Source organism: Molossus molossus, unplaced genomic scaffold (assembly GCF_014108415.1).
Source record: "Molossus molossus isolate mMolMol1 unplaced genomic scaffold, mMolMol1.p scaffold_m16_p_4, whole genome shotgun sequence".
Lineage (NCBI taxonomy): Eukaryota > Metazoa > Chordata > Mammalia > Chiroptera > Molossidae > Molossus > Molossus molossus.
In genome coordinates, this window is record NW_023425377.1 from 2,302,034 (window position 1) to 2,315,182 (window position 13,149).

The window sequence follows — 13,149 nt, forward strand, 5'->3', positions numbered from 1 at the left end:
TGATAGGGTTGCTCGTTGGTACCGCTTGTCCGACTGGATGGATGGATGGATGGATGCATGCGCATGTATTCAACCGTGTGTATGGACATGCCTATTCCCAGGCACTGTTCTAGTCCTGAGGGACAGAGCAGGAAACAAGACTGACAAAGGTTCTGCTGGAAAGAAGACATTTCTCCCCTGGGAGGAAGGAGGCCCAGCTACCGGGAAGGCCTTGCCCGGTCCACCCGAGGACCAGCAGGGAGGAGAGGCTGAGGAAGGGAGGGGATGGTTTGCAGGGGCCGTCACAGGGCCGCGGGGCCTGGGCTCTGACTCGGGGCTGGTCGGGACGGCTGCCCGGCTCCGCTGCAGCAGAGGGAGAGAGGCCCTTTCTGCAGCAGAAGCCTCCTCGGCGCTGTTGAAAGACAGCTAGTTCACCCTCGGAAACCGCCGTGAGTTAGGGACAAATTCCACGTACGTACTCAGCTCTCTCTGAGCAGCCGTCTCTGCGAACCCGTGCGGGGCTCTGGGTGTGGGAGCCGGCCAGTGGGGGCCGGCCAGCGAGCGGGCTGGAGCACGCGTCAGCTCAGACAAGACGCCCGGGAAGTAGACCCGGAGCGTGAGGACCCGTGGTGAACGGGAGCTGTGACGTGCCTGGAAGACGGGAGGCCCCCCTCCGCCTCGCCTTCCGGGGTTGCCGTTAGCCCTGTCCACCGCGGTCCGGAAACGCTCAGCGGGAAACTTCAGGATCAGCAGTTCGTAGGGTCCAGGTCTCGGGCCCGTCCCAGCACGGTGTTCTGTGTCTCCGCACCATTGCTGCGGCCGCCACTGCCATCATCAGCACACGGCCACAGCCCTGCGGGGCCAGTGTCCCGCTGTCCCCCTCAGGGGCCTGAGCCTGCCCGTCACCGCCCCCATGAGCTTCACGGCCCGGGGCCTGCGCTCGGTGGTTCCTTACGGTGTGGAAATGGCCGTTCTCTGCCCATCACTCTCCCGCAGCAGCAGCTCTGAGAAGAAGCACCTGCCCTGAGGCTCAGGCTGCTTGTCGCCGACCCGGAGCTGAGCCCTTCCCTGCAGTCCCCCGTTTCCCAGGAGCCCAGCCCCAGGCGCCCAGCCCCAGGCGCCCCTGAAACGGGTTTCTCTTTCCTGCTTCTTTTCCTGTCTCTCTTCCTAAGCATCCGTATGAAAGCAGAGATTCTTAGAAGCTATTCAGTGAATTCAATCTCGGCAGTCATTATTCTTTTTTTCTTTTTTTTATCCTCACTCGAGGACATTTTTCCATTTTTTTGTTCAGATAGAGTAGGAGGGAGAGAGAGAGAGAAACATCGACGTGAAAGGGGCGCATGGAGTGGCTGCCACCCGCACGACCAACCAGGGCCGGGGACAAACTGCCACCGAGGTACATGCCCTTAGCGGGAACCGAACCGGGGTCTCTCTGGTCCAGGGGACCGACACTCTAACCACTGAGCCAAGCCAGCCAGGGCTTGAGTTTATATTTTAAATACCTTTTCCCTTGCACTAAAATTGTGGTTTTTAGCAATATGAACATCATTACTTATTATCTTTATGCTCCTATTATATAAAGTTTCAAAACTGTGATTTCAGCGGCACCAGGACCAGTGAGACTGCCGAGTGCCGTCTAGTCTCTGTCCTCAGTCCGGTCGCCCTGTGGATGGACAGTCACGGGGCCGAGTCCGAGCTCCTTCCTGTGTGTGACGAAATCACCAGCTAACTCAAAATCACACGTATTCCTTTTAGGGGTTTGGTTTGGCTTTGTTCTTTGGCTTCGATCTTTAAGGGATGCTTTCTTTAAAAGTCGTCTCACTTTTAAAAAATTGTCAAAACATGTTCAATCTAATGTATTTGGGGCCTGTGACTCGCTCGCATGGTCTCAAAGTCAAGCTCTAGGGAAGGTGTCCTCAGAGGCGGTCCTCCTGCACCCCGCTGCCCTCCCCCGCCCATTTAGGTGCTGGGTGCATCCTTCGTTCTTGTCACACAAGCGGGTGCACGGACCTACACCCCCTCTTACCTGGCAGGCTGCCCCTTGCTTCCTCCGGCCCACACCACAGCCCGATGCTCACTGTGGGCCCCCCGCCCACCCGCAGGTCCCCGCGTCCTTTCCACAGCCGCATGGTCTTCCTCGTGGGACGTGGCAGAGCTGTGTGTGGAGCTGGTCCTCCGCTGATGGACATTGGGGTGCACATCCCTTGTCCACCGCTGCCCGGACACGTGGCAAAGCCCTATGGCTGACGCAACACGGATGCGTCATCCGACAGCCCTTCCTCAGAAGTCCACCGGCTTCACGGGGGACATCGAGGGGCCGCGGGGCTGCAGGCTGCCTGGAGCCTCCAGAGGAGGGCCCTTCCCTTGCTCTGAGGCCGTCGGAGCCGCTGGCGGTCACCCTCGTGGCTTCCCGCCACTTCCTGGGCTCCTGGCCCTCCCTCCACCTCCCCCCCCCTCGCTGACCCACCCTCCCCTCTTCCACGTCTAAGGATCCTGTGATTGGATTGAACCCTGGCAGATAATCCCAGATTATCTATCGCCTGTCTCAATGCTCTTAACCTTAATCGCACTGCGAACCCCTTTGGAAGGTCACACACCGCAAGTCCAGGCGTTAGTGTGTGGAGACGTGTGCAGGGAGGGACATCGCTCTGCCCGAGGGCTGTCTTCACCCTTCTGCGGAATTGCTGTGTGTTTTGCCTCTGGGCCTTTGGGACACGTTCGAGGAGGGGATTGCTGGATCCCTGAACTCGATGAGTCTTCTAGACTTCGCCCGGACCCTCTGCCGGGTGTGACATTTTGTGTTCTCAGCAGCACACAGTTGTGTGACATGCCGAACAGGTGCAGTCTGCTTCACCCACTTTCCCCGCAAGCTCTGGGTTTGGGGCCACAGATGGTGGCTTTCTTCCCACTCGGGTACAAGGGAGTCCACCCAGACTCCCACCACCGCCCCTGTGGTTGCATCTGCACTGAGCTCTCCATCACGGGGAGTCTGTCCTTGTACGTGAGGTGAGGTGGGGACCCATTTTTATCAGTTGGCAAATGGGCCCACAGACATTTGTTAGCAAGTCCAGATTTGCCGTCTCCTGGTTTGTGATACTAAATTTCCATGTGCACGTGGGCCTGTTTCTGACTTTCTCTCTGTTCTCTCAGTCTGGCTATTCCTGCGCAAACACCACAGCTCCATTGTAGAGGCTTCGGAGTAGGCTTCGCTGTCTGGTGAGGCTCCGGCACCGCATGCACGCACACACACACAGGCACACGCATGCACACGCAGGCACACACATGCACACACACACAGAGACACGCACATGCACACGCAGGCACAGGCATGCACATGCACACACAGGCAGGCACACGCATGCACACGCAGGCACGCACAGACACGCGCATGCACACACACACAGGCACGCACATGCACACGCAGGCACACACAGGCACGCACATGCAGACGCAGGCACACACAGGCACATACATGCACACGCATGCACACACACAGACGCGCATGCACACACACAGGCACGCACATGCACACGCAGGCACACACATGCACACACAGGCACGCGCAGGCACACACAGGCAGGCACACACATGCACACACAGGCTGGCACACACAGGCACACGCACGCTCCCGTGTGCTGCACCCCTTCAGGAAGCCTCGCGTGGCTCGCGCCGCTACTTCTCCAGGAGTGTGTCAGTGGCTGCCCTGGTCCACCCGGGTACCTTTCCTGAACTTACAGCAGCGGGGCCCTTGCATCTGTAACTGGTAGAGATGAGGCCTTCCAGAGCATTCCACACCCAGTTTTGAATAGATGCCAGCCAGCCCAGACGTCCTCGTCAATGGGGAGACTCCAGCCTGCCCTCGCCCAGTCCCGTTGCGCTCCTGCTCTGGGCCAGCCGAAGCGGAAGACCGAGCGAGCAGGCTCAGAGCCCAGCCCAGCGAGAAGTCCCCACCGTCAGCCAGTCGCCTTAATGGCACAGTGCCGGTGGGATGCTGAGGAGGGGACAGAGTGCTCAGGTGGCTGGGGAGGCCCATGCGCATGACAGCTGAGCCCCGTCTCCAGGTACCACACGGCGACCTGGGCAGAGAGCCCCGACGCCTTGCAGCCCCTGCCAGGCGCTCTGGCGGGTCGGCGTGTGTGTCCTCTCCCTGTGAGCCAGCGCAGTGCATCTTCTCTGCAAGATCTTCGCTTTCCATGGCGACCACGGGGAAGCGCACGGGCAAGGCTGCGTGCTGGGGGTGCCCTGGAGGATGCGGACAGAAGGGCCAATCAGCCGTGAGCCCCTTGACAGGCCGTAGTAAGCTGATGGGCATTCGGATTTTGAAAAGCAGCTTTTATAGGTGCTTCTGGTTCCGTAATGCTTTGCTTCATTAGTAACCTTTGACCCCAGAGTGAGCAGACCACCTCCCCTCAGTTCCAGGGAGCTCCCTGAGGGGAGAATGCAAATGTCACCCGTCTTCATGGGTCCCTGCCACCTTGGCCTTCCAGGGCCCCTCCCCTGGCCCTCCGGAGACGCCGAGCCGGTCTCTGTCATGAGCCCTGGTGCGAGCAGTCCGGGCACAGACGGAACTGTTTCCGTCCTGAAACGGCGAAGGAGGAAAAGCCCTCAGTGCTTGTTTGTGGGTAACAGTGGCCGTCGCTTAGAAGGAGTCTGAGGAGAGTGTTGTGGGCTGATGACGACCCGGGTCTGCTGAGTGCTGCCTCCCTCACTAGAGCAGGGGGGTGGGCGCCGGTGCCGGAGCCCAGGGCAGGGCAGGGGCTCAGGTGCCCGGAGCCCAGGGCAGGGCGGGCGCGCAGGTGCCCGGAGCCCAGGGCAGGGCAGGCGCGCAGGTGCCCGGAGCCCAGGGCAGGGCAGGCGCGCAGGTGCCCGGAGCCCAGGGCAGGGCGGGTGTGCAGGTGCCCGGAGCCCAGGGCAGGGCGGGTGTGCAGGTGCCCGGAGCCCAGGGCAGGGCAGGCGCGCAGGTGCCCGGAGCCCAGGGCAGGCCAGGCGCGCAGGTGCCCTGGGGCCGCATTGCCGCGAGGTCGCCTGCTGGGACAGAGTCCAGAAAGTGGGGCTGCAGTAGGGTCAGCCATCTCCTGCGTGCACCCCTGGAGGGCCCCTCCGCTGATGCAAGGCGGCCTCAGCTTCCCTGTCACTCCTGGAGCCACGGCCTCTCCCGCTAGCCCTCCCCCGCGGAGTCCAGGGAGCGGGCTGTCCTGGAGGTGAGGGTGCTCTGTCCTCATCAGGACGTGAAGCCCCTGCAGCGGGGGTCCCCCTGTGCCTCAGCGGCCCCGGCTGTGAAAGCCCAGTTGCCTGGACTCTGGCGGTGCCTCCCACTGAGCCCGCCGTGCTGGGGCCCCAGGAGAGGCCTCGGGGCAAACACACTGCCCTGCCTGTGCGGTGGGGAGGCTCGCGGGAGGAGCCCGGCGCCAGCCAGACCTGAAGGCAGGGGCCAGGCTCGGAGGGTTCGCCGATGAAGCCTTCCCTTTGAAAAGAGAGCGTGGGTACGAGAGAAACAGCTCCCCAAAAATGCGGCTCTGGATTGTCCACCTGCCTGTGTCTGTGGATTCGGTCATCTTTTTCTCTTCACAAGCCCATAAAAGTGCAAGAACTTGGCACAGTTGAGGCTTAGAAAACTAAGGTTCCTTGAAGGAAGACACCGAGCCCCCCAGCTTCCCAGCTCGGCCCTCCCTCGTTGCAGCCACCCAGTGGGGCCTGGCTCTGCCCGAGGGGACCTGCTGGGACCTGTGGGATCCGCATGGCCACAGGTGAGGGGACAGGCCGCTGTCAAAGCACAGCCTCAACGCGAGGCGGGAGTGAGGCGCGTTCTCGACGAGCGTTCTCCAGGTGAGGTGACCACCAGGGACAGGGAGCCAGGCACACAGACCGGGAGCGCGGCCTCACTGGCCTCGGCTCCCGCATGGCCTTGGGAGAGCGGCAGTGCCCTGCGGTGCGGGCATGGACGCACGCGCAGGAGGCACGGGGCCCCTCACACCTGCAGCGACGTCGAGGCAGAGGTGTGGCCTCCACGAAGTGGCTGGAGGCCACGGCCCAGAGGAGACCGCGTGAGGCGATGCAGGGCAGCGGGGAAAACACCGGAGACTCCAGCAGGCCCCGCGAGGGCCGGCCAGCCTCCTGCTGCAGCTCGGGTGGGCCGGCCGGTGTCTGCAGTCGGAGCCGGCAGGGTCCCCAGGGACAGGGGCGTGCGGCTTACTCGGCTGGAGGCCCCTGCTCCTGGGCCAGAAGCAGCCCCTCTGGAGCCCCCGAGTGCCCGCTGAGCATCAAGCTGCCGGTGCTGAGAATTCATTGAAATGGAACCGAAACATCCCACAGCTTGAAAAATGTCAAACCCAACGGCCCTGGTCTCCACTTCCGGGAGTCCCCACCCTGGGCGTGTTGAGCTGCCCCGACCGGAAAGGAAAGTCGTTCTGTCCCTGGCAGCACCAGGCCACTCCCAGACCTGGAGCCCGGATTGCTGCCCGCTCACTACGCTCCCCCTCGCTCGTTACAGAGACGTCAGGGCTGCTGGGGGGCCTTCTCATAAGGACATGTCAGCGTTGCAGTGGCCATAAACCCTGGTAATGATGAATTTTCTTTTCATCAGAAGAAAAAGAAGGACATTATTTCTGAGTCGTCTCAGACGCACAGGGGGGCTGTCCCCGGCCCTAATGGATCCTTGGAGGACGACACGGTCACCTGGGTGCGTCTGCGAGACCAGCTGCTGCGTCACTCTAAATGATGCCGCCGAGCACGCCGCCGCGGTGACGGTGACAGTGAAGCAGGTGCTCGGGCCTGTCACCGTGTTCCCTGTCCGCCTGCGTGTCCATAACAGCCGCCTGACAGCACGTGCTCGGCCGGCAGCGGACATCTGTGCCGGGCAGACAGCTCCCAGCGGCCTTTCGCACGCCGGCCTGTCAGGTCCTCCAAGGGCCTATTACGGGACTTTTAAAAATCCCACAGGAGAAGAAATGACCGCCGCCTAAGTGACAGCCGGAACCGGGCGGAGGGAGGCATTTTACTACCAGTGTCGTTCCCGAGAGACGGGTCGGCATGGACACACAGCGCCGCTGTCGGGGAGTCACGTGTGAGGAGCCAGCGCCCACCCCATCCTCGTCCGCTCGGGCCTGCGGCTCCCCTCAGGGGCCCCCATCAACAGGGTCGTGTCAGTTGTGCTCGGTCATTAGCAGACGTTCACTGAGCACCTGCTGCTCGGCGCGGTTCAGGGGTCACGCAGACACGAGACGAGATGAGAGACCGTGCGTCCCGACACCCAGGAACTCGTGGTTCGGGTGGGGTGCGGGGGAGGGACCCCTGAGATGTCCGTGATGGAGACAAACGAGACTTGTGGGAAAGTTCTGTTGAGATGGTGTCAGAAAACACGTGACTGATGGGAAACCAAGGCAGGCTCCACGGAGGAGGTGAGGCTTCTCTGGGCCTGGAAGGGCGGACGTGTTGGGATGGGGAGGAAGACGCTCCGAGAGGAACGAAGGGCTTAGCCCTAGGAGAGTACGCGCCACCTGCTGTTTTAACAGTAGGTCTTAGCCCTGACTGGTTTGGCTCAGCGGTTAGAGCGTCGGCCCTCGGCCTGCAGAGTTGTGGGTTTGATTCCTGGTCAAGGGCACATACCTGGAGTGCAGGTTCTAACCCCAGCCCCCGTCGGGGTCCAGTGGGGGGCAGCCAATCCGTGTGTCTCTTTCACATCGATGTTTCTCTCCCTCCCTCCCTCCCTCCCTCCCATTCCATCTAGAAAGTCAATGGAGAAATATCCTTGGGTAAGAATTAAGAATAATAATAATACAATTTTTTAAATGTAGGTTCTATTTTTATTCAGCTATGGTGAGGCCAGCAGATGAGAGAGGACTCACTGAAAACACAGCTGGTCCAGTTCTCAGAGGAGGGGCGGCCACACCGCTCAGGGCCACGCGGGGAAGCGGGGGCAGGGCTGGTGGCAGAGGCGGGGGACCGTGAACCGCGGGCGAGCCCCTTCGCTGTGGTTTCCGTGGGAAGGAGCCGGCGAGGCCGGGTGAGCAGGCGTCGGACTGGCTGTGTGGCTGGTTCCTGGCCCTGGGTGACGAGGGCAGGTGGACAGTGGACAGCGTGAGCCCACAGAGCAGGGCTGGGCGGGGGCTGCATCTGAACGGTGTGCCCCAGGGACAGTGGGTCTGTCTCTAGACTCGGCTGACCCTGGGCGGTCCGTCCCTGCAGGTCAGCAGGGCCCAGATGTCAGGGCGTCAAATGCAGACACTGGGGCCCCCAGCGCAGGGGCAGTCACGGGCCCGCAGGTGGCCTTCAGGAGAAGCTTCCCCATGGGAGGGGGACAACTGACGATAAGATGAGCGGAGTATTTCGGGGCCTCGTGCAGGGAGCGGTGAATAGGGAGCATGGGGCCATCAGACGGAGGGCGGGGCCGAGGCGGGGCGGCTCTGTGCACCGGGAGCTGGGCTCAGCCAGGAAGCCTCCTGCTGCTCCATTCAGAGGCCCTTCCAGCGCATCCTGCCTCCTCCCTCCCCTACGGCAGGAGCGGAGGCCCAGACGCTGAGGCCTGCACTCGGGGTGCACCAGGCTGCACTGCAGGGTGACAGGGAGGGAGACCGGAAGCACAGCAGGGAGCCTTTGGCCTCCCCTGTGCTCGAGTGGAAGCTGACTGGCTGGGCCAGGGACCCAACGTGGACCCCAGGGCATGGCGAGGGCCCCAAAACGGAGTCTCTGCCGGATCTGCTTGGCCCCTTTCTCTCCCTCCGCAGTGACGTCTGTCCGCCCGGGGGGTGGTGTCCCGCCACAGGCCACCCGAGACCCCAGCCTGGCTGTGCCATGACGCCCGTCTGTCCCCTTCCTCCAGCCCTGCGGCTGCCTCTGGAGGCCTCGCGGGCTCGGCCAGACCCCTCAGAGCACGAGGCGACTCTGCAAGGGCTTGACATGAAGGTTTTCCTGCTGACAGCGGAGTTTCAGCCCAGAGGGCGCAGGGCCTGGGCCGGCCTCCAGGGAGGGTCTCCGGGCACCTCGTGCCACCCCCCTCGCTCTGGTGAAGGGACGCTGTTCCCACGGGCCTCCCATCCCATCTGCAGCTCCCCGGCGTCTGTCTGCAGTTACTTGCTGGGGAGGCGAATGGTGGCTCACTGAGGAGCCGCTGAGCTCCTGGCCTCTGGTGCTGAGCTCGGGGCCTCAGGCAGAGCACAGGAGGTCCTCCCTGCCCTCTGGTTCCCCGCCGACCACAGAGGCCTTCCACCGCAGACACCAAGGTCTGGCTTGGCACGGGTGGTGGGTCTGGGTCCCGGGCAGCCGGTGAGTGAACATGTGCTGAGGGGAGGAGGGCGGGCAGGCGGCATCTCCCGGTGAGTCCAGACGGCAGGCGCCCCCGGGCCCGAACGGCGGCGGAGTAGCAGAAGTGTGTGGCGATTCTGCTTGTGTAATAAGCATTGTCAGATGCTGTTTGTTTGCTTTAGAAGCAAAAGGAAAAGCCACCAGAACCCAGCTTCCCCGGGAGCTCTGATTTGTTTTATCTTTTTTCTTTTAATCCTCACCCAAGGTTATTTTTCTATTGATTTTTTTTAGATAAAGTGGAAGGGAGGGAGGGGGAGAGAAACATAGATGTGAGAGAGACACATCGATTGGTTGGCTCCAACCACACAACCCCAGCTGGGGCCGGGGATCGAACCTGCAACCCAGGTAGGTGCCCTTGACCTGGAGTCGAGCCCAAAACCCTTTGGTCTTCAAGCCGATGCTCCAACTACTGAGCCACACCAGCCAAGGCTGATTTGTTTTATCTTTGAGAGTTCTGCGTCGTCGGCGTCCAGGGCACCACCGGCAAATAGCGGTTGTCCTAGAACTCTGTCACAGTGGTCTCGAAATCTCCCTGGAGCCGGAGGACCCAGCAAGGACGAAAGGACTTATGCTCTTTGCTAGACAGTGTCGGTCTCTTCAGATCAGAGTGTGAGCCTGTGGTAGGAATGTAAGGTTTTCCCTGGAGGTCAGTGAGTGAAATGATGTTTCCTGGAATAATCTGCTTTTGAGGTTCAGGGCGATACAACTCACTTCAGTGCTGATTTTGAAGCCACACGCTGTTCGTTAGTGTGTTAGTTCATGTGTTCAATTAACAGGTTGGGTCCCAAGTTTGGGCTGGACCCTGGGGAAGCTGCCGGGGTAGAGGGAGGAGTAAGACCCTGGCCCCGCCTGGGGGGCACCCTCGGGACAAAAGCGATAACCAGCGTGGCGAGACCCGGAAACGCGGCAGAGGAGCTGTGTCCACTGGGCCGGAGCCTCGAGTGCGTGGGCAGACGTGTCCATAGATCCTCCAGCCTGTGGGCCGATGGTCTCTGCCGCCCCAGCAAGGCCCTGCTGTGGGGCATGGACCTGGCCCCTGGCAACCCACGGAGCACGTCCTGTCCCAGTAAAATTTTATGCACACGAGCAGGAGCAGCTGTGTTCAACCCGCGGTGCAGTTGGCTGACTCCAGGACCGGAACTGTTTATGGGCCTGCCTGAGGCTCACCCCCTAAGGTCGTAGCTTTACCCTTCGGCCCAGACGCTGGACCGCGAGGGGCCACCTTGTGGAAGATGGAGCTGCCACTCTGGAGGTCGGGGCGACCCTGGGGTCTCACCGCGCTTCTTCTCATCCACTCTGAGTCCTTCGACTCCGGCTCCCTCCTCTGAACCAGGCCGCCCTCCCCGCTGGGCCCGCGTTAGTGAGGGGAACACGGCTCTGCACCCAGCGTGTGGCCCACGGCACGTTTCAGGGTGTGCTCTGTGGCGGTCAGCACCGTGGGGGGACGGGAACGATGCTCTGAGACAATGGCCAGGGCATCATTCTGGAGCCTGGGGGGAGCAGGGGGGCAAGGGGCTGTCGTCCCCGGGGTGTCCCAAGGCCTAGATGCTCCAGATTCTGAAGGCGTTGGCCTGCTGCTTAGAAGAGCAGAAAGGGGGAGGCGCATTGGAGCGAGAAGAGGGAGACTGCGGCAGGTGTTTGAGGCTGCGATGCCCAGCTGTGGTGGCAGGGAGAAGGGGCAGGCAGAGCCAAATGGAGCCCCGTGTGCCCTCCTGGGCTCGCCAGGGATTGGACCCATTCAAATCAGGCCGTTAGCGGAAGAGACAGAGCATGGGTGGGAAGCAGGGGAGCGTGGCTGCCCCCACCCATCCGCACCGTCAGCCGCAGGCACCCCTGGGGGCAGGTGGGGCCGTCTGAGGGGTGGTGGCACATGACGCTGGGGCTCCAGGAGAGACCGCCCTGCTCAGAGACCGCAGGGCGGGCACCGCTCTTCCCAGGAATGGCGGGCACCGTCCTGCTGGGGAGCCGCCAGCTCCTCACGCCCAGAGGGATCCCCAGAAGCAGGCACCCCCGCCCCCGGCCATCTGCATTCTGTCTCTGTGGGTTTACCTGTTCTGTGTATTTGATGTGACTGGATCATCCTTCAGATGGCTCTGGGGCCTGGTCTTTCGCGTGTTTCTGAGGTTCAGACACTGTGGCGTGTATCAGCACCCCAATTCCTCTCGTGGCCGAGTAACACTGGCTGTGTGGGTGGGCCTCCGTGTTCACCAGCATCCCTTGGTGACGCCCGCTGTCTCCGCCCTGGGCCGCGTGAGCGTGTGGGAGAACCGGCTTTCCGTTCTGTGGGGCGCACAGGGGGCAGATTCTGTGCTCGCCTTTGGGGAGTGTCCGCGTCTCAGCTCAGAGTGCGAGGAGGTGGGCATCTGCGCTCAGCCTCCTGAGGAAGCACCGGCCTCCCTGTGTCCGCTGACCCCGCCTCCCCGCCGTCCCTCCAGGAACCCAAGGTCGTTTGCATCCTCAGGCCGTCCCAGGACGACCCAGCCGCTGCCAGCCTGCTTCCTCGGGGGCCAAGCAAGCACACCTCCTGTGGGTCATTTCAGTCTGCTGTGGGTCAGGCCCAGGCCCTGCACTCATCTGGCCTGACGCTCCAGCTCACAGCCTTCCCTCTGCGTGTGTCCCCTGTGTCCCCACAACCTGCACAGGCCCTAGAGTGTGCCTGGGGCAGGGGTGCAGACCCCTGGAACTCTGGGGGCCCCTGGCTGGCCTGGGGCCGCGGGCGGACCCTGTTGCTCTCCTGCTGGGAGCGGCACATGGCTCCTGCAGGGCCAGACGAGGTTCATGGCCGGATCGGCGTGGACGGGACTAGAAGCTGCCTCGGGCCGTCATGAGAGCTGCGGCTCAGGCTCAGAGCAGGGCCCCTAAGAGGGTCAGAGCCACCGAAGCCGGCTCCGGAGACCCTGGTGAGGTAGCAGCTGGGGGCTCGCAGGGCACCCCAGGGGGCGTGTGGGTGGACTGTGTCTGAAGAGGTCAGCTCCGCCCAGAGGCGGCTCTCGCGTCCGGAGGGCCTGGGCCTGCAGGTGGGCTTCGAGGGCAGCCACACGGTGTCTTTGGGGTGTGTTCGGGGCAGAAAGGTCTAGTGTGAGCAGGACAGACGAGCCCCTGGTCAGCGTGTGCTGGAAATGGCTCTGCACCCTAAGTGAGGACACACGGCCACTCGGGGTCGCGTGGGGTCCCGGCCAGTCCTCTCTCCGAGCCACTCTCAGTCCTCACTGTCCATCGGGAGGAGGGGCAGGACGGCGTGCGGTCCCTTCCAGCCCCCAGAAGGTCATCCCCAGAGGCCTCACTCTCAGGGCCTGACGTGGAGGGAACGGCAGGAGCCCCAGATCTCCAAGGCACAAGGGGGAGGCGTGTGTGCAGGACTTACCCCCACGTGCGGGGGCCCCTGGGGCCTGCCTAGCCCCACACACCACAGCCCCGCCCTGCGGCTCCCTTTCCACAGGTGGGAGCCATCGGCGACGAGGAGGAGTGGGTCAGCCTGTACGAGGAGGACAATGAGCCCGACGCGCAGACGCTGGAGATCCCAAACCTCACGCCCTACACTCACTACAGGTGAGAGCAGGGGCACTCGGCAGGTGGCTGTCGGCAATAGCAAAACCTAGTCACATGCCTGGGAGTGCGCTGTCTCCCGGGGGCGAGAACGGAGGTTGCACCTGTAGAGCAAGGTGCATGGCCGAGCCCTGTTCCAGGGGAGGTCTGTCCCCGGTGCAAGGCCAGCAGGGCCCGTCCGCCCACACCGGCTGGCAGACGCCCGTTGAGACAGCTCACTGCTGTGCGGTCAGATGTGTGCACTTCTCTTTACGGAACTGCACACCCTGTGTCCACAAAGCAGGTGTCCCGGGACACCCCTTCCGGGCCCAGGAGCTGCGGCTC

The 13,149-nt window shown here is 62.6% G+C and overlaps 1 protein-coding gene across 1 annotated transcript in view; it reads left to right on the forward strand.

The window, feature by feature from the left end:
• SDK1 (sidekick cell adhesion molecule 1) overlaps window positions 1–13,149 on the forward strand; it is a 370,727-nt gene that overhangs the window by 293,741 nt on the left and 63,837 nt on the right. The window contains exon 23 of the mRNA XM_036242102.1: window positions 12,719–12,828. Within this exon, the coding sequence (XP_036097995.1) occupies window positions 12,719–12,828 (110 nt within the window). The remainder of the gene's footprint in view (window positions 1–12,718; window positions 12,829–13,149) is intronic.